The 27560-nt window shown below is 35.7% G+C and overlaps 1 protein-coding gene across 2 annotated transcripts in view; it reads left to right on the top strand.

The window, feature by feature from the left end:
* WDR35 (WD repeat domain 35) overlaps positions 1–27560 on the top strand; it is a 65456-nt gene that overhangs the window by 6544 nt on the left and 31352 nt on the right. The window contains exons 3-12 of one of the 2 annotated variants that reach the window (XM_012475096.2): positions 956–1027; positions 2719–2811; positions 4625–4753; positions 7818–7951; positions 8840–9005; positions 9741–9886; positions 13742–13867; positions 16775–16960; positions 20683–20715; positions 22649–22709. In XM_012475096.2, coding sequence (XP_012330519.2) covers positions 956–1027; positions 2719–2811; positions 4625–4753; positions 7818–7951; positions 8840–9005; positions 9741–9886; positions 13742–13867; positions 16775–16960; positions 20683–20715; positions 22649–22709 — 1146 coding nt within the window. The remainder of the gene's footprint in view (positions 1–955; positions 1028–2718; positions 2812–4624; positions 4754–7817; positions 7952–8839; positions 9006–9740; positions 9887–13741; positions 13868–16774; positions 16961–20682; positions 20716–22648; positions 22710–27560) is intronic. The other variant, XM_012475097.3, reaches the window with a different exon arrangement.

The following is a 27560-nucleotide window of genomic DNA, read 5'->3' as shown; positions in this document are numbered from 1 at the left end:
TAATATTATCCTCTGTAGGATGATTTTTTAAGATGTCTTTAGAGATTGTCATTACACTTTCGATAAAATCTAAAATTCTTATTGTTTTCTACAAATACTTCATCATTTTTCCTGTGCCTATCACTCCAGCCCTGTTTAATGCAATTTTCTCCCCTGTTCATCCACATAGGCCTTCTTAGAGTTTGTCAAGGGTTCTAAGCGTCTACTTCAGAGCCTTTGCATTGCTGTGTCCTAGCCTGAACTACTCCCCTTCTTTCTCTGCCTTTCCTGGCTATCTCCAGTTTACCAGCTCAGCTTAGGTATCAGGTCTTCTGAAAGCCTTCCCTGGCTCTCTGTCAATCTATAATTAAGTCACTTCTGTTACTGTTTCTTATTATGCCTTCATGTTCCCAGTTTGTAGTTATATTTATGGGGGTGTGAGTGTGTATTTAATATTGGTCCTTCAGACTGTAAGCTCTGAGGAGAAAGGGGAAATGACTGTTTTGTTCGTCATTTTATACATAGAACCTTTTATAATAAACATTTCACATTCAATAAACATTTGTTGAATGAATGAATAAATGAGTGAATACAAGATTCTGTGTAATCTAGTAAAAACTCATTTTCAAATTCTATGCTGTTTTGATCCCTTGTAAGCTGTAGAGTTTTCAGTCTGTGGTTCATAAATATTTCTATTTGTGGTCTTTTGGAAAGGAATAAGAAGCAGTGATGATTATTAATATATTTAATGTATGAGTAAACAATATTCATTTATATATTTTGCTTTATTTTACGAGAATATTTTTGCAAGAGGTATATGTTATTGTTCATATTTGTACCATGAGAAAAATAAATCAGAATGAGGTATACTTAAAAAAATGATTAATACTGCCCAAGAATACAAAAAAAAAGTCAAAGTCTTATACTATGTCACTTTTATATATTTAACATAGTAGTTTGTTTTGTTTTGTTTCAGATGATGTAAAATTGAGGGGTCTTGCGGCCCCCAGTAACCTTTCTATGAGTGAGAATCTTGAAGGTCATAGTGGTGAGTCATGCAATTTCTTTTAAGGCATGTTTGAGTGGTATTTAGGCATTTAGAAAGTATCTGCTTAATGCAGAAATGTCAACATTTTAAATAATGGTAATATTTAAAGTACAGATGCTCTTTGACTTACAATGGGGATATGTTCCAATAAACCCATGTAAGCTGAAAATGCGTTTAATACACCTAACCTACTGAACATCATAGCTTGGCCTAGCTTACCTTTAATGTGCCCAGAAAACACTAGTCTGCAGTTGGGCAAAATCATCTGACATAAAGCATATTTTATAATAAAATGTTTACTATCTCATGTAATTTATTGAATTCTGTACTGAAAGTGAAAAACAGAAAGGTTGTGTGGGCACTTGAAGTGCGGTTTCTACTGAATGTGCATTGCATTCCCACCACCAAAAAATCATTTAAGTAGTGCCATTGTAAGTTGGGAGCTGTTTGTAATCATTTCTGTTGAGACTTAAGTAATATAACTTAGAGTCATTCAACTTTTACATGAGTAAACAACATCTTAAATAAATCTAGGAGAAAGTAGCTGTTATTTTATATATTGAAAATACTCCTGTCTATGAGTGTTTTATATGCATAATAATCCTTTTTAGACTCTGTCCTATGATTCCAGATTAAAGGAGACTGAAGAGACTGGGCATAGTGGCTCTATAGTTCAAGCAGTTTAGGAGGCCAAGGTGGGAGGATTGCCTGAGGCTAGGATTTTGGAACCACCCTAGGCAACATAATGAGACCCTGTTTCTACAAAAAATAAAAAAAATTAACCAGGCGTGGTGCTGTGTGCCTGTAGTCCCAGGTACTTGGGAGGCTGAGATGGGAGCATCCCTCGAGCCTAGGAGTTTGAGGCTGCAGTGAGCCATGGTTGTGCCACTGCATTCCTGCCTTGGTGACACTGCAAGATCCTGTCTCAGGGGAAAAAAAAAAAGACTAAAGATTGAAGACACATAACAACTAAATGCACTGTATAATCCTAGATTGGATCTTGGAATGAGAAAAACAAGTGTCTATAAAGAACATTATTTGGACAATAGATAAAATTTGAATATGGACTGTGAGTTAGATAATAATAGTGTATTAGTGTTAAACTTCCTAATTTGTAATATGATTTTGAAAGAGAATGTCTTTATTCTTAGGAAATGTACACTAAAGTATTTAGGGATTAAAAAATTAAAAGTCATCAATTATTCATGTACCCTAGAGGTTTAGGATATGTTTAAGAGTGTTTTACTAATAGAATGGAAAACAGGGGTGAAGGGTTGGCAGAAGAGAGATTATAGGGCATATCTACCAAAAAGGATTAATAAAAATCCCTTAAACAAGTACTTAGTATGGTGTCCTTTGGACATCATTGTTTTTGGGAGTCAGGCCAATTGGGTAAACCATGCTTGTATTTGTTTCTGTCATCAGATATGTGGTAGTTCTTGTAGCTAGCCATGATAGATGTCTTCACTGGCATGAAATAAGGATAGATATGAAAAATAGTATTATGCATTGTTATAGAAAAGTAGTGATATCAATAACTGCATCCTATGAATATTTTTGAGGAATATTAAAGACTAGTTGGCTGTACAGGAACCATATTGATTTTAACTTGATCTTGGTGTTTATATAAAAATATAAATTTGAAATTATTTATAACCTTTAAGTTTCTAAATTGTTTTATAATGTTCTAGGTTCTGTTCAAGTTGTAACATGGAATGAACAGTATCAGAAGTTGACTACCAGTGATGAAAATGGGCTTATCATTGTGTGGCTGTTTTATAAAGGTATACTATACTAGGAGAGCTTATTTACTTTTTCACAAGTTGGCATTTGGATCACAGTATTTGGACGGGTAAATAACGTCTCCAAAATAGACCCCTCTTACTTAACGACAGGAGTGCATCCTGACTGCACAGTGATGATGTTTCTGGACTTACTGCTGCCTACTTTTCAATTTTTTTTTTTTTAACTTTAACCCTGTATTAGGAAAGTGAATTAGCTGACTGTTGGCTATCTCCAAAATGAACTTAGACTCTTAGCAGAAGAATAGCTTCTACTTGAGATAGCTCTTTTTATCCCCCCAGATTTCCAGTAAGATTTACTTCCTAGGTAGTTCCAGTTTATAATTACATTTATGTGTGTGTGAGTGTATATTTAATATTGGTCCCTCAGTAGACTGTAAGCTCTGAGGGGAAAGGGGAAATGACTATTTAGTTCATCATTTTATATGTAGAACCTTTTATAATGCATAGCACAGTATACACGTTGAATAAACATTTGTTGAATGAATGAATAAGTGACTGGCTGGAGTTAGTAGATAAAAACACATTTAGTAAGAAGTCAAAGGCAATAATTCATTTCTTGCATGGGCCAGTTAGCTTCCTTTCTTTTATGGATACAGATTTTATCTCAACTGATTACTGGTTCACAATTTGTGCCTCTTATCTGCAAGGGAGAGGGAGAATAAAAGAAGGATTAACTTAGATATACCACTTTTACCAGAAAAACATCTCATCATACATGTTCTCCTGTGGCCTGTAGTCATCATCTTCAAAAGGGAAGCGTACCTTAGTTCATGTGTGCTGTTTTGAAAAGTTCATGTGTGCTGTTTTAAATGGCAGGGCATACCACTGAAAAAGTCTTCATTAAAGATATGCTATAATACTTTAATTTTTTTTAAAGTGTGTCTGTGTTTGTGTGTGTGTAGGGGATAGACTGTTAAAGTTCAGTGGACTGGAGTAAACTTTGTCTGTTTCCAAGGTAGGTCTTCAGGTCTTCTCTGGGTCTCAGTCTTGATTCTGTTACCCTGTGCTGCCCAGTTATTCCAAATTATGTGATTATTTGCTTGGCTGCAGGTCAGAGTTCCCTATGTCAGTATGTATATAAAAAAGCCTTTAAAAAAACAAAAACAAAACAACCTACTTTTTTTTGCCTCTAATTTGGTTGTGCTACAAGACAAGTTACATGTCATTCCTAAAAAAAATAACAAGAATATTTTTGTCATTCAGCATTAGAGATGTGGTAGCACTAATGTAATATAAACTGATTACTAGTTTTTCAAGCAGGCTTAGAATTTTACCTAATATGCTGTGGATTTTTTGCCCTCATTCTCTTTATGATGATAACTAATATGCTGTATTTAATATGCTTGTAGTTAATCACTGGAGAGTTTATATGTACATGTAAAGTTATTGTTACTTGGGGTTTTTTTCTTGGTTATGATCTGAACCATATTGTTCAAGTGGAAAAAGTTAGGTTTTCAGAAAGATCAGTAGTTTTGGCTCCGCAAAAGCAAATGAAGTTTATTTTTTAATTGACAGGAAGAAAGAGACAGGGAAAGAAAGAAAGAAGAAACAAAGGATGGGCATTTAGTATGTTTTCTAGGATAATCTTTGAAGCAATGATTAGTTAAGCCCAAGTTAATTTTTCATTTTGTTTTTGTTGGATTTGGAAGTTTTATAGTTTAATGTCTCAGGTTGTAGAAAACTTTGCAGTTATTTATCCCATGGTGTACCTTATGGAATGCTTTTAATTTTTAACTACTGTTTAATAGATGTGAAAGTTTTGACTTGTAATTTTTTAAATTTGTGAAAACAGGCTCTTGGTTTGAGGAGATGATCAACAATCGAAATAAATCAGTTGTTCGCAGTATGAGCTGGAATGCTGATGGACAGAAGATCTGCATTGTATACGAAGATGGGGCTGTGATAGTTGGTTCAGTGGATGGTAATGCATTGGTCGGACATAGACTTAAGATCGATATCTGGCTGACAATTTTCTTTAGCAATTTAAGTTAATTATCAAATGTTAGCATTCTGATTGAAAAATAGACATAAAAGGGGAAAACATTTGGTATCCAATTCAATGACACTCAAGAACTGTTCTTTGGTTTTAACCATCTGTTTTTATATATATTCAAGGAAAGTCTATTTTTTGATTTCCTACAGTGGCACTGAAAAAAGTGAATTAACTTTCCAGCATTATTTTAAACATATCTGCCTCATTATGTAATTTGTCTTTATATTGGTTAGTCTGTATACATATGTAGACTTTAGTTTCAAAAAGTCTGTGGTCACTTTTAGTAGAACTGAACATGTCATTGTTGGTTGTAGTTTATAGCCTTAAAAACCCATATTTTTCAAATTCTAGTAATAGATAAAACTGGGTCTTCTGAGAGTCTGTACCTTTGTTTTAATTTGAAACTCTGTAGAGAAATAACTTATTTTAAAATCATTTTCATCTCGGTGTGTGTGTGTGTGTGTGTGTGTGTGTGTGTGTGTGTGTAACTTCACATAGTCAACAAATGTTTCTGAGAGCCTATTTAGCAACAGGTATCATTTTATGAACTAAGGGTACAGCAATGACCAGACCCTAGATCAGGAGAGATGCGTAAGTAACCAAGAAATTACAGTCCTGTGATAAGCGCTAAGTTGGGGAAAACACAGGAGCATGTAGAAGTGCCACCTAATGCAGACTTGGAAGGAACAGGAAAGGCTTCCTGGAGGAAATGATGCTGATGCTAAGGCAGTAGCCACAAGGTAGGTTGGTGTGTAGAACATCTCAGCCCTAAGAAATAGCATTTGAGGAGGTCCAGAGGAGTTGCACTTAGCTATGTCTGGGCTATTGAAAAATGTGAATATCAGTAGGGTATAATACTAAAGGTGAAGAGTGGTATGTAATGAATCGAGAGAGAGAAATAGAGGCCAGATCATGCAGATTATAAATTATATTAAGGCATTTAGACTTAAGTCTAACAGCACTTGGGAGGCCAATGAAAAGTTTTAAGAATGGGAATAAGGTGATAAGATTGTTTAGAAACATCTCTGTACTATATATAAAGAATAGAGAAAGGAAAGAAAGATAATGGGCAGCTGTATCAGGAAATTGCTCTGGCAATTCAGAGGAGAGATGATGGTGGATGGCAGCCATCCAGGTAATGACAAAGGGGTTGGAAATAAGTAGATTTTAGACATACTTGGGAGGCAGAATAGATAGGTTTGGGGATGAGAGGATAGAAGTCCCCAGGGCAGTATCCAGATTTTTAGCTTGGGCAGCTGGATGGATGGTAATGCCTTTCATTGAAATAATGTGGAGAAAGAATTTTCTTAAGGGAAGATTCCGCTGTTGGATATGCTGATTTTGTCATGCCATAGCCCATTCCAGTAAATATATCCAGACCATAGTTAGACATACATATCTGCAGCTCAAAAATACCTGTACTGAACACAAAATTTTGGAAACCACCAGGATATGCTTGGTAATTTAAACCTTTGGAATAGTTGAACAAAACTAAGGGCCATCTGTAGAGTTAAGAATCAGCAACATTTAGGTTGGGCACGGTGGCTTATGCCTGTAACCCCAGCACTTTGGGAGGCCAAGGTGGGAGGATTGCTTGAGCTCAGGAGGTTGAGACCAGCCTGGACAACATAGCAAGACCTTGTCTCTGCTAAAAATAAAAAAATAAAAAACCAAATTATTATCTGAGTGTGGTAGCACACTCCTCTAGTCCCAATCACCTGGGATGCCAAAGTGGGAGGATTGCTTGAGCCTGGGAGGTCAAGGCTGTAGTGAGCCATGATCTTACCACTACACTCTAGCCTGGGCAACAGAGTGAGACCCTGTCTCAGGGGAAAAAAAAGTCAGCAACCTTTAAGGGATGGGCAGAAGAAGGATGTTGAAAAATAGAAGTCTTGCAGATAAAGGAGTATATGGGCTAATGGAAGCCAAAAGAGTGTCAAGAAGGAGGGACTGGTAAAAAAAAATGTATCAGTTGGCTTTAGCAGCAGGCCATCAGTGACCTCCATGAGGGCAGTTTCTTTCTTTCTGTTTTAAACAACAGATGTTTATTTTCTCAGAGTTCTGGACTCTAGAGGTACAAGATCAAGATGTCAACAGGTTTGGTTTCTTCTTTTATGTATTATTTTTATAGGTTTGGGGGTACAAGTGCAGGTTTGTTATGTGGATATATTGAATATTGGTGAGGTCTGGATCTGGACTATTAGTATATAACCATGATCCAGATAGTGTATGTTGTAGGCAGTTTCAGTGGAGTTGTGGGGCAGAAGCCAGATTGGGACGTGTTAAGGGTTGAGTGGGAGTTGAAGTGGAGACTGTAGGTGTGAAGAACTCTTTCATGAAGTTTGGTTGGGAAAGGAAGGGTAGAAACAGATAGGGAACTTGGGGTTAAGAAAAGTGTTTATTTTGTTTTATTTTATTTGAGGTGGTGGTTTCAAAGAGAAATAGATCTGTGTGTTTAAATCCACACAAGAAAGAGTGAAGAATTTAATGAGAAAGAGAAAATGAGAGTAGTCATTAAAGTGAGATCTTTGCAAAGCTAGGAAGGGGTTAGATCAGATAATACATAGAGGAATTAGCCTTAGATAGGGATCTGACTGGAGAAATACCTCTTTTGGATTAGAGGGCAAAGCAGAAAGTGTAAGCGTGGATTCAGTTATGTTCTGAATGGTTGAAGATAGAAAATGAAAAATTTGGTTTTTGGGTGCTTTTATTTTCTTTCCAAAGTAGAAGATGGGTTCAACTGCTAATTGGGAGTGAGATCCAGTGTCAGAGTTTAGAAGAAAGGGGAGAAAATTTGAAAGAATTGCTATTTCAATGTCTCTTTAGGTATTTGGCACATATAGGTGCTCAGTAAATGTTTATTGACCTAATAAATTGAATGAATGCATGAATGCTGTGAAGAATTTGAGAGATCTTTAGGAAAACAAAGATTTCAAAAGCAGTTGTTGGAGGGTCATGACCTTGAACAACTTTTAATAATGTTTTGTTTTAGGCAATCGTATTTGGGGAAAAGACCTGAAGGGTATACAGCTGTGCCATGTAACATGGTCTGCAGACAGTAAAGTCTTACTCTTTGGACTGGCAAATGGGGAAATACACATTTATGACAATCACGGGAATTTTATAGTAAGTCTGTGTATTCATCAGTCTTGTTTATACAATTTTGTATGATTATTGTACATATCATTCACGTTTGTATACACATTTATTTGTTACGATGCTTTGTATAATTAAAGTCTTCAATTCAGATTTTTTCTTTTCCCAATCATCTAAAATTTTTAAAATTAAAGTCTTGGTTTTCTCAAGGCAAATTATTGTAACACGTTAGAGAGTAGCTTTTAGTTCCAGTTTTGTTGGTAGGTAGAAAGGACAAGATGTCAGTGCATTGAAGCGGAGGGATAACGAGTAGGACAATGTGTATAAGTTTTTTAAGTGTCTTCTGGTATCTCAAGCCAAAGTTTACATTTAGATACCAAAGATATTTTTGTAGCAAGCTACAAAAATGGTTGTTTGTAAAAAGAATGAAAGACTTAAATTGTAAGAGAAAAATCAATCCCTCGAAAGAAGGTAAAATAGAATAGGCTCAGGCAGCATAATCTGCAGAAAAATTCTGGCTTTGCAAGGTTTAGCTATAATAGATCTGTGATCTACTGATGGGACAGTTCTGTTTTTTAGCAAGGGCTAGGACACTAAGTAAATCCACTCACTGGTGGAAGAAAAACATTGAACTTTTGTATGACATTTTGCTGTTTTCAAAGTACTTTCATATACTTGTTATTTGAGTCTCATAAAAACTCAGTGTTTTTTTAATCCTCATTTTTAACATGTGGGCAAAATGGAGATTTAGTTGATTTGCCCAAGGCCTGTACACCAGTAGGTGATTAAGTTTTTATTTGCAACCTGATTTTTAGATTGTGTTTTCAGTGTTCTTCCTACAATACTCTATTTAGAGTATTGTAGCTATACTGCTCTGTTTTGAAATGTAAAATATTAAACCTAACCAATTTTATTTAGATAAAAATGAAACTGAGTTGTTTGGTGAATGTCACTGGAGCTATCAGCATTGCTGGGATTCATTGGTACCATGGTACAGAAGGCTACGTGGAGCCTGATTGCCCTTGCCTTGCTGTTTGCTTCGACAATGGAAGATGCCAAATAATGAGACATGAGAATGACCAAAGTAAGGAATTTTTCTGTTTTAAAAAATTTTTTAATTTCTAATTTTTTTTTTTTTGAGATGGAGTCTTGCTCTGTTGCCCAGGCTGGAGTGCAGTGGTGCAATCTCGGCTCACTGCAACCTCTGCCTCCTGGGTTCAAGTGATTCTTTTGCCTCAGCCTCCCGAGTAGCTGGGACTATAGGTGCATGCCACCACGCCTGGCTATTTTTCTGTATTTTTAGTAGAGACCGGGTTGCACCATGTTATCCAGGATGGTCTCGCCTTGGCCTCCCAAAGTGCTGGGATTTCAGGCGTGACCCACCGTGCCTGGCCTTAATTTATAATTGTTAACTTTTTTTTGGTGACACGGTCTCACTCTGTTGCCGAGGCTGGAGTACAGTGGCACAATCTTGGCTCACTGCAGCCTTGGCTTCCTGGGCTTGAGGGATCCTCCCATCTCAGCCTCCTGAAAAGCTGGGACCACAAGTATGCACCACCACCCCTGGCTAATTTTTTATTTTTCACAGAGACGGGGTTTCACCATGTTGCCCAGGCTGATCTTGAACTCCTGGACTCAGGTGATCCGCCCGCCTCAGCCTCCTAAAGTGTTGGGATTATAGGCGTGAGCCACTGTACCCAGCCATGTTTTTTTTTAAATGTGGAAAGTTTTAAAAATATTTAAAAATTGTTGTAAGATTATAAAGTTCTCTAGGCTAAGTATTTTCCCACAGTCACCTCGTTTTTCTCTTTTTGACTAGATCCCGTTTTGATTGACACTGGCATGTACGTAGTAGGCATCCAGTGGAACCACATGGGCAGCGTATTAGCTGTGGCAGGCTCCCAGAAGGTGGCCATGCAGGACAAAGATGTGAACGTTGTGCAGTTTTACACTCCGTTTGGTGAGGTAAATGAGTTCAAATTGGATCTTCTTTCTTTCTATTTAAATGTGCAGTGAGTAGTAAGGTAGGGGAAAAAAGAACATGGTGTAAATTTGTCATATTTTCTTTTAGGGACATTTTATCTTTGTAGTATAAATCTTTGTTGTTTTTTATTATGGAATTTTATAATCTTATAATTATAAAATAAAAGTTACAATTTTATACATTCAGAAAACCAGAAATTTGACATAAGAAATCACCATGAAGTTGTTACTTTGAGTATTTTTTCTGTGATCTGAATAGGTGTCTCTTTTCATAGCCAGCTTTTGAGTAGTATTTAGTTTAATATACTTGTTTCAGATGAGTTTTTCTGATTTTTAATGTGATATTTTAAATGTGTATAGATATTAAACATACATATCTATCTATCTTTCCTCCAAACTTCTAATACTTTTAATTTGTTGCAAACTAATAAATTATTTGAAGAAAATTTAGTAATTATTCTTGGGTGATGCTACATTAAAATACAAGGATTGTTTTCATAAATGTACATACAGATATTATCTTTCTCTGTAGTATTTTTAATAAATTTAATTTTAAAAGATAATTTTCAGAAGTAGCATTGGAAAATGTCAAGTAGGAGAATTAACATATTGTGAATTTTAAAGAATTTAGAAAGTGAGAGCTTATTAATAACTAAGCTTAATACATTTTGAATATCTTATTTTCTAACTCAGTATTATATTTTGTCCCTTTTGGATACCCTGTTGGCTTTTATAAATTCACCACAGACTAGGAGGAGAATACAGCCATCTTTAACTACAAACCAGCCAGGATGTGGCAGCAGCAAGGGAAGAAAACCTACTTTTAATAAGCCTTCACTACGTGCCAGGCACTGTGCAGGCATTTCCTCATTGTAATCTCCTTTAATCTTTACAACAGCACCATGACGTATTACCTTTATTTCTGAAAATAAGTAAACTGTGTCTCAGAGGCTAAATAACTTCTCTACGTCAAACTACACTAGATATTTAGTGAGTTTTTTTTTTGCCACATAAAAGCTTGTACCAGTTGTTTTAATATTATTATTTTTATGTATTTTAATAATTCCTATTAGGATAAGAAATGATATGTCTGATGCTTTTGAATCAGTATTTGAAACTTACCTGGTAGAATATACTGTAGAAAGTAGGTGCTCTCTCTATACACTGTCAACCAGCAATATTTCTGGTAGATGTAAAAGTGAAGCAAAAAAAGGCATAGTTTTCAAGGTTCCTAAATAATTAAAAATCTGCATTCTAATTATTTCTATATTTAGAGCCTCCTTCTTAATTCATGTTCTTTATTGGTTATTTTTGTTGGTTGCCATTTCCTTATTTATCATAATGTTTTATCTGCTTATTTTTGTTAGTTCAGCCTTCCCCAAGTAGAAAAACATGGGTTCTAAAGTCTGTTTGTTTATCTTGCAAAACGATGTGTTAAGTGTTAAACTGAAAACTGTAAGTGGGTTTTGGTCCAGCTGTAACTAAAAGTATCTAGCATAATTCCTCAGGGCATAGTAGTCAGTATTTTTTGAGTGAGTGAATATATGGGGAATTTTTCTTTGGATCTATGTTACTGTTAAGGTAGGAAAGATAACTTGGGTGGAAGTGATCTAACAATTTAAAATTAATGATTTAAACTTAAGAAAACCTCAGAGAAGAATATGCTTTTAAATTCTGAGGACCAGGGGCTCCTGATTTTTGCACTGTGGTTTTAGCCATGGTAGGAGATAACAGAGCACAGGGTTTGTAGTCAAGTTGACCTGGCATTGAATTCATTTCCCACATGTAGTTTGACATTGAGAAGTTATTTAGCCTCTGAGACACAGTTTACTTATTTTCAGAAATAAAGATAATATGTCATGGTGCTGTTGTAAAGATTAAAGGAGATTACAATGAGGAAATGCCTGCACAGTGCCTGGCATGTAGTGAAGGCTTACTAAAAGTTGGTTTTCTTTTGTTGCTGCTGCCACATCCTGGCTGGTTTGTAGTTAAAGATGGCTGTATTCTCCTCTTCCTATGGATGAGTCGATTCCAAGAGTACTGTAGGGAGCTTGCTGGTTCCCCTTTAATTTTATACAGGTAGCAAGACAGATAGATCAGACCCTCCTGGGTTAAAACTTTGGTGTTTTTTTTTTCTTCCATTGGTTTCCTTGGCAAAATGTAGCTCAATACATTTGTCTTACTCTGTTATGTGCTGCTATAACAGAACACCACAGACTGCATAGTTTATAATGAACAGAAACTTACTGGCTCACAGTTGTGGAGGACGAGAAGTCCAGTATTGAGCTGCTGACATCTGGTGAGGGCTTTCCTGTGCATCGCTGCATGGTGGAAGGAAGAAGGGCAAAGAGAGTGCAATAGAGAGACAAGAGGGGACCAAATTCCCCTTCTTATAATGGCAGTAGTCCCAGTCATGAGGGTCCTCATGCCCTGATCACTGCATAAAGGTCCCATCTCTTAATATTGTCAAAATGGCAATTACATTTCAACATGAGTTCTGTAGGGGACAGACATTCAAACTATAATAACATTAAACTTGACCCAAAAGGATATCTGCTTAAGAACAAGGGATACCAGCAAAGTTCATTGAGATTTTTGAGATTATACCATTCTGTCAAATAAAAGGCATAGATTAAAAATGTTTGGTTGTTTTATAGCCAGATTAAAAAAGTATTTGCTTTCATTTATTCCCTTGTTAATTCAGTCATAAAAAGTACTATCTTAGTATATGAAACAATTAATTTGAATATATATTTATTGAAGACACTTATTGAATATCAGTTTATCAAATAATCTATTAATGGAAAGGCAAATAAATGTGAATATGATGCAGCTAGTACAATTAAGGAGCTCATTCTCTAATTTTCTGGAACCATGGAGTGGAGGAAGAAGGCAGGACTCATTGAGGAAGCAGGATTTGAACTGTATCTTGATGGATGAATAGGAGTGCGCCAGAAGGACAAGAGCCAGTAAGGATAGGGGAGCTGTGAAGAAAGGATTCAGGCAGAAGGGATAATGTATAGGCTGAAGCTGTGGAGATACAGTAGTTCCTTCATGAGCCGGCACACAGCAGTTATGGCTAAATAGTGGGGTATTAAGCCACGTAATATGGTTTTGGACTAGATGGGAAAAGGCATTGTATGCCTTGCTGAAGAATGTGATGGTGGGGAGTTACTGATCTTTAAAAATTATTAAACCTTTAAAAAAGCAGGATGGGTTATGATCAGATCTGTATTCCAGAAAGATAATTGTGACAGAGACTGAATTGGGAGGGCAGAGGGTGAGAATCAGGAAACAGATGAAAGGTAAGAATTGAAGTTAGGAAACTATTACCACAGTTTGATCCATTAAAAAGGTAATTGTAGAGAGTGGAAAGGAGTAAAAGCAATAGGACTTGGTGACTAGTTGGTTGTGAGGAGATGAAAGAGAAAGACCAGACTTTATGATTGAATTTACTAATACAATATTTCATTGATTCTAAGAAATACAATGCTTTGCAACTCTAAAATGAGGAGGCATCTTATAATCAAAGTTGCTCTATTTTAATTAGCGATGTGTTTTTTTCCTTTCCTTAGTTGTACATAAAAATAAAAATGCATGTTTCAGTCTATGTCATTTTGGATTTGATGAAATTTGCCATTGAATTCTTTGGATATAGTTTGTAAATTTTTCTTATATGTATGTTTTTCATTATAAAAATTCAAGGAAACTGATTTTAAAGTGAGTAGTAACTTTTCACAAAATGTTTATACCACTTTTGATCTCTATGAAGTGATTGGTGGTAATTTGTATTTGAGTTAATTGTTATACTTTAGGTTAAAGATAACTTTTTTTCAGCATCTGGGTACTTTGAAAGTTCCTGGAAAGGAAATATCTGCACTATCTTGGGAAGGAGGTGGATTGAGAATTGCACTAGCTGTTGATTCCTTTATATATTTTGCAAACATTCGACCTAATTATAAGGTAAGTATTAAAAGCAGTTGTAAAATAGTGTTTTTTTACTAAATAATTTTGCTATAGCTCAATGTATATTCAAAGCTATCTTATTTTAGAAGCTAGCAGAAAGGAAGCCTTTTTGTGTGGAGACCTTAGAACTAGTAAACTTTTCTAGAATACTATATCGAGTTAGTAAAATCACTCCATTACTCAAGGTCTTAGCCAGAAACAGATGGTACACTCAAAGGAGTAATTGAAGATAGATTGATAAAAGGCTTATTACAGAGACACGGGCAGGGTTAAAGGGAACAGCAAGGGATGATAAAAAGCAGCACCCAAAGATTAGCATCAGTGAGAAGCCATCAGCAGCCCTGGGCCTGAAGGGGCAAGACAAGGGAGTAAGGCTCCTGGAACCCACAGGAGCTGTGGCTGTGCAAGAGGGGCTGCTCTGCAGGAGCCCAGACCCTGCCAACCAGCCAGGCAGAGAGGGATTTGGGGAATGAATCTTCCAGCTCACCTCTCCACTTGCTGATGTTTTCTATTGGCCAAACCCAACTGGGAGCCAGATGACAAGGTAGCCCAGGTGATGGAGTTCATGGAAACTGGGCTCCAAGGCTCACAGCAGGCTAGAGAAGGGCAGATAATGGATTAGAAGGAAAAAATGAGAATAAGCAACATTAATATATAATCAGTATTTTATCTTGAATTTAACGTTTGATCTAAAACAAGCTCTGAAATACAAGATTGATCTGGTAAACTCTTTTTTATAAAAAATATTATATATTTAATTTTTAAAAGGTAAAGGACCTTAGAGAAATGGCTGATTCTAGGACTAGGGCAGGGAAAATACAAGGTAAGCATGAAACAGTTTATAGTCCCAGCGAGTAAGGAAGTTCTCAGATAACAAAAGGATGGGGGAATGTCAAAAGGACATGGCTGAAATAGCCTCCCAATGGCCAAAGCTGGAGGACTTTGAAGAATAAACTAAATGATGTAGTATTTTATTGTGACCTAAATTATAAATGCCCAAGAGTTGTTGCTGATATTAATGGATTATTTGAATAAATAAATAAATGGGAGAGAAGAAACAAATCTTCCTTACAGAATTATTCCAGTTTACTTAGGTATTGCCTTCTCCAGGGGGTGGAACATAGCACCCTGTTCCTTTGGCTTGAGTGTGGCTGCACTTAGTTTCCAAAGAGTAGAGTATGGAGAGGGGGGGAAAAATAAAGTAGCTTTATATTGGAGAAACTTGGCAATCATACCTTGGACAAGTGATAAAGGTTAATATCATCAGGAATGTCATGTGGATATCACATACTCCCTGATGTGGCATGATAAAAAAGTACACTTCACTTCTGTGCTGGTCTTCCTAAAAACCTGCAGTCCAATCTAAGCATGAGAAAAACATTAGACAACTCAAATCGAGGGACAATCTACAAAATACCTGACCAGTACTCCTCAAAACTGTCCAGATCATTGAAAACAAGGAGACTGAGAAATTGTCATACCCCAGAGGAGCCTAAGAAGACATGATTAAATCTAAGTATCCCAAATGGGATTCTGGAATAGTAAAAGGACATTTGGGAAAAGTGAATGAAATCTAAATGAAGTATGATGTTTACTAAATAGTCATAGTAATATAGTTAATAGTGATGATGATTTCCTAGTTATGACAAGTGTACCATGGTAATGTAAAATGTTAACAATAAGGGAAATAGATGAGGGGTGTATGGGAACTCTATGTTATCTTTGCAACTTTTCTGTACATCTAAAACTATTTTAAAGTAAAAAATTTATTTTAGAAAGTAATCAGGATATAAAAAGCTAAACATGGCTTAGCTTTTTATGTGTTTGGTAAACACAATCATAATATCAACACAATATTTTTTATTCAAAATTAAATATAAACATGTTAGGTGAGTTAGAGGGGAAAGCTGTAAGTGTATAAGTTCCATAATCGATAGATAATGGGATATGGAAATAAATACCAGAGCAGTTGCAGTTAAAGGAGTTCTACGACCATTCCAGAGAGGAAATTTGGCAGGGGGTTCTGCATTTTGTTTTTGTTTGTTTTATATAAGCCAGATAGGATTATTTGACCATATACTATGTAAATATGTTACTCTGATAAAAACAAATATAAAAAATATGGATGGGGTTAAAAAGGCAAAGTGACTATTTTTGAATTCCTACTTGGGGATCCAGAATTGAAACTTTGACAGGGATCATGCTACCTGTTGTCCTCTCTTCAGTAGCTATTATTGATTATTGAAAATTTTTACCATTGAAGCTTAAATCTTACCAATTAAAATAGGGAAAATTAGGCCAGGCATGGTGGCTCACGCCTGTAAGCCCAGCACTTTGGGAGGCCAAGTCGGGCAGATCATGAGATCAGGAGTTTGAGACCAGCCCGGCCAATGTGGTGAAACCCCATCTCTACTAAAAATACAAAAATTAGCCGGGTGTGGTGGTGTGTGCCTGTCGTCTCAGCTACTCAGGAGACTGGGCAGAAGAATCGCTGAACCTGGGAGGCGGAAGTTGCAGTGAGCTGAGATTGCGCCCCTGCACTCTTGCCTGGGTGACAGAGTGAGACTCCGTTTCAAAAAATAAAAAAAAAAAAAAAATAATAATAATAATAATAAAATAAAATGAGGAAAGTTAGACCAACTAAATTTATATTTGCAATATATTTTCTTTGTTTTATGCATATCTTTATTATTTTTAGATATTTTTTATTTTACTGAGAAAAAGATATTAAGCTGAAGATTGAGTCCTGTCTTCTATTTCTGAAGAATATATTTTGTCAGCAGTGATAAACCATATATCTGCAATATTTCTAGAGTAAATAATAAAATAAGATTTTCCTTCCCAATGCTGAATATTTCTTCTGCTTTTCTATCTTCTTCCCTTTCCTCCTTCCTTTCCTCCTAGTGGGGTTATTGCTCAAATACTGTAGTTTATGCGTATACCAAACCTGATCGTCCAGAGTACTGTGTTGTCTTCTGGGATACGAAGAACAATGAAAAGTATGTTAAATATGTGAAGGGTCTCATTTCTATTACTACCTGTGGCGATTTCTGCATTTTGGCTACAAAAGCTGATGAAAATCATCCTCAGGTAGGTGTTTCTTGATATTTTAAGATATAGATGGGTTAACTGCTTGGCAAAATTGGGTTATAGTTATCTACCTTCTTAAGCATGGGCTTTACACTGGCAAGTACAGCAAGACAGTGGATCTGTTGGCCCTATCGGTCTAGACCAATTTTAGAAAACTCCGTGACTCCATTGATGCTGCATCCCTGACTTTTTTTTCTTCAAGCAGCTAATCACATGGCAGTTTATATTGACTGGTTCAATACTGAAGCTTTTTGTCTCTGAAATATATTTACAATATCACAATCTTTATTCAAGTTGAAATTTTATAAGCAAAAATGAATACCCAGATATCTACTCTGCATAAATGCTGAAGAAACTATGCAGCAATGAACACTTAAAACAGTTTGGGTAGCTTTTGACATTGAGAAATCTACTTTTATTTGGAGTTAATTGCTTTAAAAATTAATATAGTATAACAAATAATACAAATATGTCTTTTTAAAAAGTATACTGACAACTTAAATATTTGCAGAAGTATGCAAATATTTCTGAGAAGGACTACCCATGAAAAAGTATAGAGTTTTTTGTTAAAGGTGACTCTTTGAACAGCCATGTTTGGTGGTATTCACTCTGAAACTTGCTAAAACAACAGTAAAGACATTTTTTAAGAAGTCATAAGCCCATAGGGACCAGAAAGGGAAAGGAAATGGCAGCAAAATTTTGTAGATTAGAGAGTAGGTGGATTAGTGGTAATTACCTTAGCAGACCTAAGAAAGCTGAATCATAAGCCATTCAGGGAGAAAACAGAGGCAACTGGCTTATATTATGGAATCCCAAGAGCCACAGGACTTGGGGGTACCTGGTGGAAGAAAGAAACAAACATAAAAGCAATTTGGAAGTACCAGTGATTATGCAGAAAAGAGAAAACTTTTTTTTAAAAAGCCTAGGAAGAAGGAGATCCCACTCCCCTATACTGAGTCCACAGGCAGCTGCCCTTCCGCCACCTAGAACGACTGGGGTTTACTCTCCAGAGAGGATCAAAGAGTCGCTGCACTGAAGAGCATCAAGCAGAGCTGAGAGTGGGGGATCTCTGCTGAAAATAGGACAATTAGTGTTAAAAGTTTACTACTCAATGTTACGCCAGTCTTTTCCCACTTGGTTCCCGGAACACTGGCAGCCAAGCATTGAGCTTTGAGGTGGGAGTTTGGAAATTTTCTCAGGAGAATTCCACCTGTTCAAGAGAAAAGCCCTCTAAAGATACTGAGATTGGGAGCCCCCAAGGAAGTAGCCCTGCCCATCACCTTGCAGTAAAGACGCCAGTCAGTGAGGCTTACTTATAGACAACTCTGTTCCAAACAGCTTTCAGTGTCTGACACTTAAATATAAGCAGTTAGACACGGTTGCCAGACATTTGAGGAAGGTATCTAAACACAAGTAGAAAAGAAATTGGAAGAAGTAGAGACTATGCAGGAAGGACACTTCTAAAAAATATTATTTCGAAAGAACCATCAATATTGCCTTCAGAGAGTTAAGAGATACTACATCCAAAAATAAGGAAAGGATACTACAGAAGAGGAAGTTTCTAAAAATGAAAAATGTGATGACTACAATGAAAACTGGCTGGAGGATTAGAAGATAAAATGAAGGAAAACACCTGTAAAGTGAAGCAGAAGGACAAGGAAATGGAAAGTAGGAGTGAAAAGATAAAATTAGAGGACCAGTAAGGGAAGCTTAGCATTTCTTTCTTTCTTTTTTTTTTTTTTTTTTTGAGACAGAGTTTTGTTCTGTCGCCAGGCGCCAGGCTGGAGTGCAGTGGCGTGATCTTGCCTCACTGCAGTCTCCACCTCCTGGGTTCACACAATTCTCCTGCCTCAGCCTCTCAAGTAGCTGGGACTACAGGCACGTGCCACCACGCCTAGCTAATTTTTGTGTTTTTTAGTAGAGATGGGATTTCACCATGTTGGCCAGGATGGTCTCGATCTCTTGACATTGTGATCCGCCTGTCTCAGCCTCCCAATATGCTGGGATTACAGGTGTGAGCCACTGCACCCAGCCAGCATTTCAATAATATTTCTAAAAAGAGTGAATAGGCAAAATATAGGGGAATAAATACGAAAAAAAATTCAAGAAAAATTTCCTTGAAGGTCTGGATTGGAAGTGCCTAGTTCATTGAATAAAAATATTTCCACATCAAGACACATCATTGTGGAATTTCAGAACATTGGGGAGAAAACAGTCTTACAAGTTTTAGAGAGGAAAAATAGATTTCGTAACATCAGGGATCATAAGTGGTATTCTATTTGTCAACAGCAGTGCTTTGGAAAATTGCCTCAAAATTTGGAGGGAAAATGGTTTTCCATTTACAATTCCATGGCTTAAGTCAACTACTAATTAGATATGAGGGTATTCCAGCACTTTGGGAGGCCAAGATGTGCAGATCACCTGAGGTCAGGAGTTTGAGACTAGCCTGGCCAACATGGCAAAACTCTGTCTCTGCTAAAAATACAAAAATTAGCCAGGTGTGGTGGTGGGTGCTTGTAATCCCAGCTACTCGGGAGGCTGAGGCAGGAGAATCACTTGAACCCTGGAGGCAGAGGTTTCAGTGAGCTGAGATGCGCCACTGCACTCCAGCCTGGGCGACAGAGCAAGACTCTGTCTCAATAAATAAATACATAAATAAGAGGGTAAGAAAACAGACATTATTACATGTGTAAGTCACTAAAAATTTCCCTTCCAAGCTTCCCTATCTTAGGAAGTAACTTCACGAAATAGTCTAACAAAATGAGGAATAAACCAAGAAAGCAGAATAAACAGGAGAGTGGGACACCAATGGGGAAGAGTGTGCCAGCTGACCGTGGCGCAGTGTGTCCAGTGAGTCAGATGAGGGAAGGTCAGAAGGCTCCAAGAGAACTTCAAGGGGATGATATTAATAGACTACCTGATATATTTGAGCCCTTGCAGCAAGATACATGTAATTCAAGGATAATTGGGGATTTGTGTTAGTAATAAGCCCATAGATGACTAAGCAGAGAGAAAAAATACAATTATCAACTACAGAGAAAGCAGAATATGCTTGAAAAGAAAATAAATCATGATATACTTGATGACTGAATTGTGAATAGCATTTATATAGTCAAAATGATGTAATCATCCTTTTTTTTTAAATTTAAAACCTTTTAATTGAAGTATAATAAACATACTCAACCCTAAATTCTGTTCTGACAAAATTGTATTAAAAATAGAAAGAGAAACGGATGGAAATGTGCCCCTGTGTGGTAGCGGTGGGTGGGAAAAATGAATGAGAGAAAGCTAAACACTTGTCATTTGTAGAGGGAGACAATAGCTAATACACTAAATTGAAATAAAACAAGTAGCAGTATAAACACGTTACTTAGATTTGTGGAAGTAATAGCAAAAGGATCGGTTAAAGGGAGCCGGAATGGGAACTTAGGGGAACTGCCATTTTTTAGTAAGAAGCCTTGTGGTTCTATTTGATTTTTGAAACTACTAGCATGTATAACTAAGTAGAATAGTATTCTTAGTACAAGATACAGGAACAGTAAGAAAAATGAAATGATCACTTTAGAACAATGGGATGTAAAATGTGCATTATGCTTATTTTCCTAATATTAATCATTGATGATTATTTGTATATAAGCCATTTTCATTAGGTTGGATCATGTCTTTTTTTAATTAACTGAATTTTTCTGAATTTCTCATGTCATTTATATATTGCTTCAAAGGAGGAGAACGAGATGGAGACTTTTGGTGCAACGGTAACAAATGAAATTAGCTCTTACATAGCTGATCATAGGATAAAAATGAGTTTTGATGTTATAGCTGATCAGAAACTTTAGAAATATGAGGGGACTTCAGAAGGTTCATGGAAAAATGGACTTAGGAGATAAAAATAAAAATAGAAACTTTATTTTTCAACATAAGCTCCATCAAGATCAAGACATTTTTGTAAGCAATGATACCAGACATTTAGTCCATCCCTAAAGAACCGAGGGTCTTAGGAATTTAACCATATCAATGCATTTACATTATTAACTAAGGAAAAATGGGTACCCTTTAAGGATTTTTTAAGATTAGGAAACAAAAGGAAAGCTGGAGCCAAATCAGAACTGTAAAGTAGATGCCTAATGATTTCCCATTGAAACTCTTGCAAAATTACCGTTGTTTGATGCCTGGAATGAGCAGGAGCATTGTCATGGTGGAGAGAGACTCTGAAGAAGTTTTCCCAGACATTTTTCTACTAAAGCTTTGGCTAACTTTCTCAAGACATTCTCATAATAAGTGGATGTTACTGTCCTTTGGCCCTCCAAAAAGTCAACAAACAAAATGCCTTGAGCATCCCCCAAAACTGTCACCCTGACATTTGCTCTTGGCCAGTCTGCTTTTGCTTTGACTGGACCACTTCTACCACTTGGTAACCATTGCTTTGATCGTGCTTTGCATTCAGGATCATACAGGTAAAGCCATGTTTCATCTCCTGTTGCAGTTTTTGAAGAAATGCCTCAGGTTCTTGATTCCTCCATTTGAAATTTCTGTTGACTGCTCTGCTCCTGTGTGCAGCTGATCTGGGTGCAATGGATTTGACACCAATTGAGTGGAAAGTTGGCTTAACTTAAAATTCTCAGTCAGAATTGTCTGAGTTGAACCAGTTGAGATGTGTATGGTGTTGACTACTTTTTCTGCCGTTAATTGCTAGTCCTTTTCAATTAGGGCAGAAACAAGATGAGATTAATTTTTTCCTTGCAAATTGACATGGATGGCTTGCTGTTGCAGGTTTCATCATTACTTTGTCTTGTTCCTTCTTTTTTTTTTTTTGAGACGGAGTTTCGCTCTTGTTACCCAGGCTGGAGCGCAATGGCGCGATCTCGGCTCACCGCAACCTCCGCCTCCTGGGTTCAGGCAATTCTCCTGCCTCAGCCTCCTGAGTAGCTGGGATTACAGGCACGCACCACCATGCCCAGCTAATTTTTTGTATTAGTAGAGACGGGGTTTCACCATGTTGGTCAGGATGGTCTCGATCTCTTGACCTCGTGATCCACCCACCTCGGCCTCCCAAAGCTTGTTCCTTCTTAAAGTGAGTTGTCTATTTGTAAACTGCTGATTTCTTTGGGTCATTGTCTCCATAAACTTTTCATAAAGCATTGATGATTTCACCATTCTTCCACCCAAACTGTACCATAAATTTGATGTTTTTTCTTCCTTTAATTTTAGCAGAATTAGTATCACTTTGACAGGGCTTTTTGTTCAAACTGCTACCATCTCCTTCTTAGTGCTTCAAACTAGATCTTGTTCAGACATCTTTTAACAAGTTAGTACACATTTATTTTGATGCCAAAAATTTTAAATCCATTCATAATTTTTTCATAATACACATTTTCCATAAACTTTTTGAAGGCCCCTTGTATAAATGATGAAAAGAAGCCAGAGTACTGTGTTTCTTGTGTCTTCTTAAAAACCACAGTGTTCCATTACGTTGAGAAACCAGCCTTGGTTTAGTATTAATTTATCTTTCTTTACATTTAATTCTGTAAATTGTCTCTTTTCTTCTGCTATTTTTGTACCTAACAATTTCATCAGTTGTTTTTTAGTTAGCAATACTTGAAAAAGAGATAAGCATGATATATATTAAGCATATTTTCTTTATTATTCATAATCAGGAGTTCTGATCCTTTTTGTTTTATTTGTTCACAGTTTGTACTAGTTCTTTGTAATTCTATTGGTACACCCTTGGATCCCAAATACATTGATATTGGTAAGAAAATATTAATATTTATTTCTTTTCCAATCAGGTTTTATTTGTAACACAAATTTAAAAACCTAACATTGGTATTATTAATTAGAATGGTGTTTTATAAAAGGAGGATGACCATACTTCCTACTTTGTCAGATACAGTACTAGTTTATATCTGTTACCATGGTAGAATTCTTAATACCCCATTTTACTCTAAAAAGCATCCTGGTTAAGACAATAAGTTATAAAGTTACTCTATCTAAAATCCACTATAATTTCACAACTGCTATAGTACCATCATTTGCTTTAAATGGGAAATATAATTGTGTAGGAATTGGTATGCAGTGTAATGATTAGTATGTAATAAACTGAGGATTATAGAAAGAATTTTGCCATTAAACCACTTTTATTATTAATAAACTGCTTGTAAATACCTCTCTTCCATAAAAACACTTTAGCTGCTTGTAAAAGTGAGTTTGTCCTTTCCAGATTTTTCTAATGAAATTAGTATTAATAAGAAAAGTTAAAAAAATTCCTGATTTTTTGTTTTCAAAGGACATTTGTTACTTTAGATTTACCATTCCCTGTACCCAATAACTATGAAAGTAACCCATTAAAAATTCCAAATCTTATTCTAAGTAGATTATTAAAAATTATTAACAAGTATTTTGTTGCCATTTCACTGTAACTTCTAAAAGTAGTGATTTTCTTTTAATGTGTATGGTAGTATATTGGATATAGTATTGAAAAAATTACTAAATCTAAGAAATTAAAAACTCATTGCATTATTTGCTGACCCTGAGAACCTGAGAACTTGTCCTTTTTTTTTTTTGTTCAGACTGGACATTTAGTCTAAGGAATTAAATATTAGTGTCTGTTGCCTTTTGAGTGTTTGCATTTTGCTAAGCTCTTTGGGTGATGAAAGCAAATATGAGAAATAATGACCTCAAAGACTTTATGCTCTATGGCTTAGGGTCTTGGTAACTTACTTACTTAGATATATTGACACATTTCAACTTCATGTCTTACATTCATTGCTACATAGGTATGTTTATATGTTTTATATATGTATATGTTTATATGCACATATACATACATTAGTGTTCCTTGTTAAAAAGCTTAGCTTAGAATTACTATAAACTCTCATCACATAAATATCGCTTGTTTATTAGAAGCATAACAGTCTTTAAGAGGTAAATTTTGTCAGTCTTCAGATGATATGCTTTTTCTTTTAATATGCAAAGTTTTAACATAGAATCATAATGGTAATAGGGTTAATCTCAAAGTAATTTCTATCACAAGTAGACTGTTTTTAAAAACAAAGCTAAATGTAAATCCTTCCTCTTCATAAAATGGCAAATACTTGAGGGCATGATTATTTGTATTTTGGAGTCTCAAAAAATTTTTTTTTGTAGTCTCGCTGGCTGAGATTTTAACAAACAGTTCTTTCATTGGCCTGCAGCGAACACAGCCAAAGACTCAACATTTTTGTTTCATACATATCCTGTAAAATTCCTTCTTAAAGTTTCTATGTCAAATTTTTACAAGGACTGGAGGCTAAAACAAAAAAAAATTATACGAGTGACGCTGTTCTAGAATTTATTATTTTTGTTTTGCTACCTACTCTTCCTCTTTACAATTTCTGTAGAAACTTTAAAAAAGAACTTTATAGATTATTATATAAGTGTAGTTTATGAGACTCTGTTGTACTCTACACGTGAGTTAGCTATCCTTTTTTGGTGCTTTTTTGTTGAGCACTCATAATACCTTTGGTGTACTTCCATCCAAAGTACTTCTTACCCTGCACTGTGCTTAATTTTCTCATCTGTGTTCCCCACTAGACTTTGAGCTTCTTAAAGATTTATGTCAAATTAACTTCTGTATCCCCGTGACGTAACACTGCTTGGCCCGTAATAAATGTTTATTGAATGCATGGAAATTATTTATTTTCTATCATGTAAAAAATGATGATTCATTTATTTAGCAAACCATCAATGAATATATACTGTTTTAGGTACTGTACTGGTCACTGGGAATAATAAATTATGACATTTCCTGTGGGATTTCTAAACAAGTAATTGAAACCTAGTTCATCTACTGAACAGTAATTTATTGCTTCCCTACTGCGTACTTGGTATTGCTCTAGGTGCTAGGTAAATGGATATTGGTGCATAAGGATGTCAGGAACACTTTTCTACTTAGAGAAGGTTTCATTTGAGCTGAGTTTTGAAAGATAAGTATTTCTTTAGGTGATATTTTAAGGAAAGAAAATGGCATTTGCAGAGGAATGAAGGCATGGAAAGTAGCCATCAAGTCCCAGTTTACCTGTGCTGCAGCCATTTTAGTGGGAGCAGCTTTCTAATGATGGTATCTAACATGTGCACTGGCTTTCCATATGTTCCAGAGAAAGTTAATTTGATGAAAACATTTCAGTGAAATTTCAGTTTACCAGCACTTGAAAGGGCTGTGAAATGAATACATGGGAAAGTGGGTGAACATTATAGATGTAGGCATTTATTTCAGGCCTTAGCATTAAAATATTACAAGCAGGTTTTATTTATATGTGAATTCCAAGATTGTTTTAAATTATTTTACATCCTGGTTTGGCTAGTAATGACTGCCTATTAGCGTTACAAAGTTCGGTTAATGAAAGCATAATTATTTTCTTAAAAAATTTTTTTCCAAACTGGGTATGGTGGCTCATACCTGTAATCCGAGCACTTTGGAAGGCTGAGGTGCATAGATTACCTGAGGTCAGAAGTTCAAGACCAGCCTGGCCAAAATGGCAAAACCCCACATCTACTAAAATTACAAAAATTAGCTGGACATGGTGGCATGCATCTGTAATCCCAGCTACTCAGGAGGCTGAGGTATGAGAATTGCTTGAACCCAGGAGGCAGAGGTTGCAGTGAGCCAAGATTGTGCCATTGTACGCCAGCCTGGGTGACACAGCAAGACTCCAACTCAAAAAAAAAAAAAAATTCCAATAACCTTTCTTTGTTTTTTTAATTTCTATATTTTTTTCTTTCAAATATTGAATAGTTGAAAAGGGCATAGAGGGCTTTCATCTTGACTGTGTTCTTTTCCTAAAACATTCTATCTATTAAAATTTTGTTTTGCTTTTCCTAGAAGCTTAGTCTGGATGGAATGAATCTTAATAAAGATCCAGTAAAATATATATAGATAGGATTATCTACCTATATGAATTTGCTGAAATTACCACCTTACTGACTGAAAATAACATATTTTTCAAATATATTTGTCTTTTTTGTAGTAACTGAAAATTTATATATGGTTTTATTATAAAAACCTATGTAAATGATAAAAGTAAAAATAATAGCAACCATGTCTAATACTTCTTAATCCTTAGAGTGTCAGTCTGTTCTAGTAATTAAGAGCAGTTTCTGGAGCCAGATTACCAGATTTGTGTCCAGCTCTGCTACTTTCTAGCTGTGTGATATGGGCAAAGTCACATGCCTCAGTGTCTGTATCTGCTAAATTGGAATAATAATGCCTACCTTATAGGGCTGTTATGCATTAATATATGTTATATATTTAGAATACTGCCTGTCATGTATTTAAAAAAATCAATAAATACTGTCCTTTAAATTGTTACTAAGCATTTACTCTATGCCAGGCTCTGTGCTATGCTTTATATTTGTTATCTCTCTTAAACTTTAAAACAGCTCTGTAGGGTTGGCATTGTTAGTGTCCTCAACTTACAGTAAGTAAACTGAGGTTCACAGAGAACAAAATAATTTATTCAAGGCCACGGAATTAGCAAGTGCCTGTCATTTGAATCCAAGAAGTCTGACTCTTACCTTGAACCACTAACATTATAATTTTGAAGTAATCAGGCTAATGATAAACTCTTGGGAGTATTTGGGATCTATCAAAAAGAAAGGAACATGAGTGTAATGTATAATTGTAGATAAACATTGGTTGGAAGAATATTTTATATACTTAGGAAAAAATAATATTTTATTAGAAAGCAGTTAAGGTATACCTGTGTAACAAACCTGCATGTTCTGCACATGTACCCCAGAACTTAAAGCATAATAATAAAAAAGCAGTTAAGGTTTGCAAACTTGCTTCAAATCACATTAAGGGCGTAATAGTTACCAGCATTAGAGTATCTATGGTGGAATTTACTAAACATTTAACAAATATCTTAAGATTTAGTGAAGACCAGGTTAGGGAAAGAAGAGCGAAGCCTGACCTGGCAGGAGCGCACCCTGGAGGCTTTGCTGTCATTCTCCATGTCTGGCTTTCAGCGAAGTGTTCCTTCCAAGAAAGGCTTTGAGCTCCCTCCAGAGGTTGATAATAGTACACATTTTGAATGAAAAAGTCTTGATGGTTACAGTGAAAAAAGTAAAAACAAAAATTGCTCAGTTGGACTGAGTTATTTAGCATATAAAAATTATTGAATTTGAATCCCTGAGTTGTTAACACACTCAATTAACATCATACCATCAGACTAGTTTCTAATTCTTCGTTGGTTTCTAAGTCTCTTATTGCCTCAAATCTCCTCTGTCTGCACTCTGGCAAGAACTCTATAAATGGTACCTCCTAATAATGTTATTTCTTTACTCTGGCCATATTAATGATTACATTGCATAGTATTTATAATAGAAAAATTAAGTTTTACACTGTTTTGATTGTTCATGAATTTAGAAAACGGGTAGTATAATTGTTTATGAAGGAGTTTTTTGCTTTTATGTATTTTGTATGAATGTTTAATTTTATGTTGTTTATTTTGAGTTTTTTGACCTTGGGCAATTTGTTTTACTTCTTTAAACCTCTGTTTATTTATCCATAAGACGGATTCGATGAGACTCTCTACTTCATAAAAGGAATACAGTATACAGTAAG

The sequence above is a fragment of the Aotus nancymaae genome, unplaced genomic scaffold, assembly GCF_030222135.1.
Source record: "Aotus nancymaae isolate 86718 unplaced genomic scaffold, 86718_ANA_hifiasm-v0.15.2.pri h1tg000057l, whole genome shotgun sequence".
NCBI classification, from domain to species: Eukaryota; Metazoa; Chordata; class Mammalia; order Primates; family Aotidae; genus Aotus; species Aotus nancymaae.
Note: the sequence above shows the minus strand (reverse complement) of the source record. Positions and strands in the feature narration are given on the sequence as shown.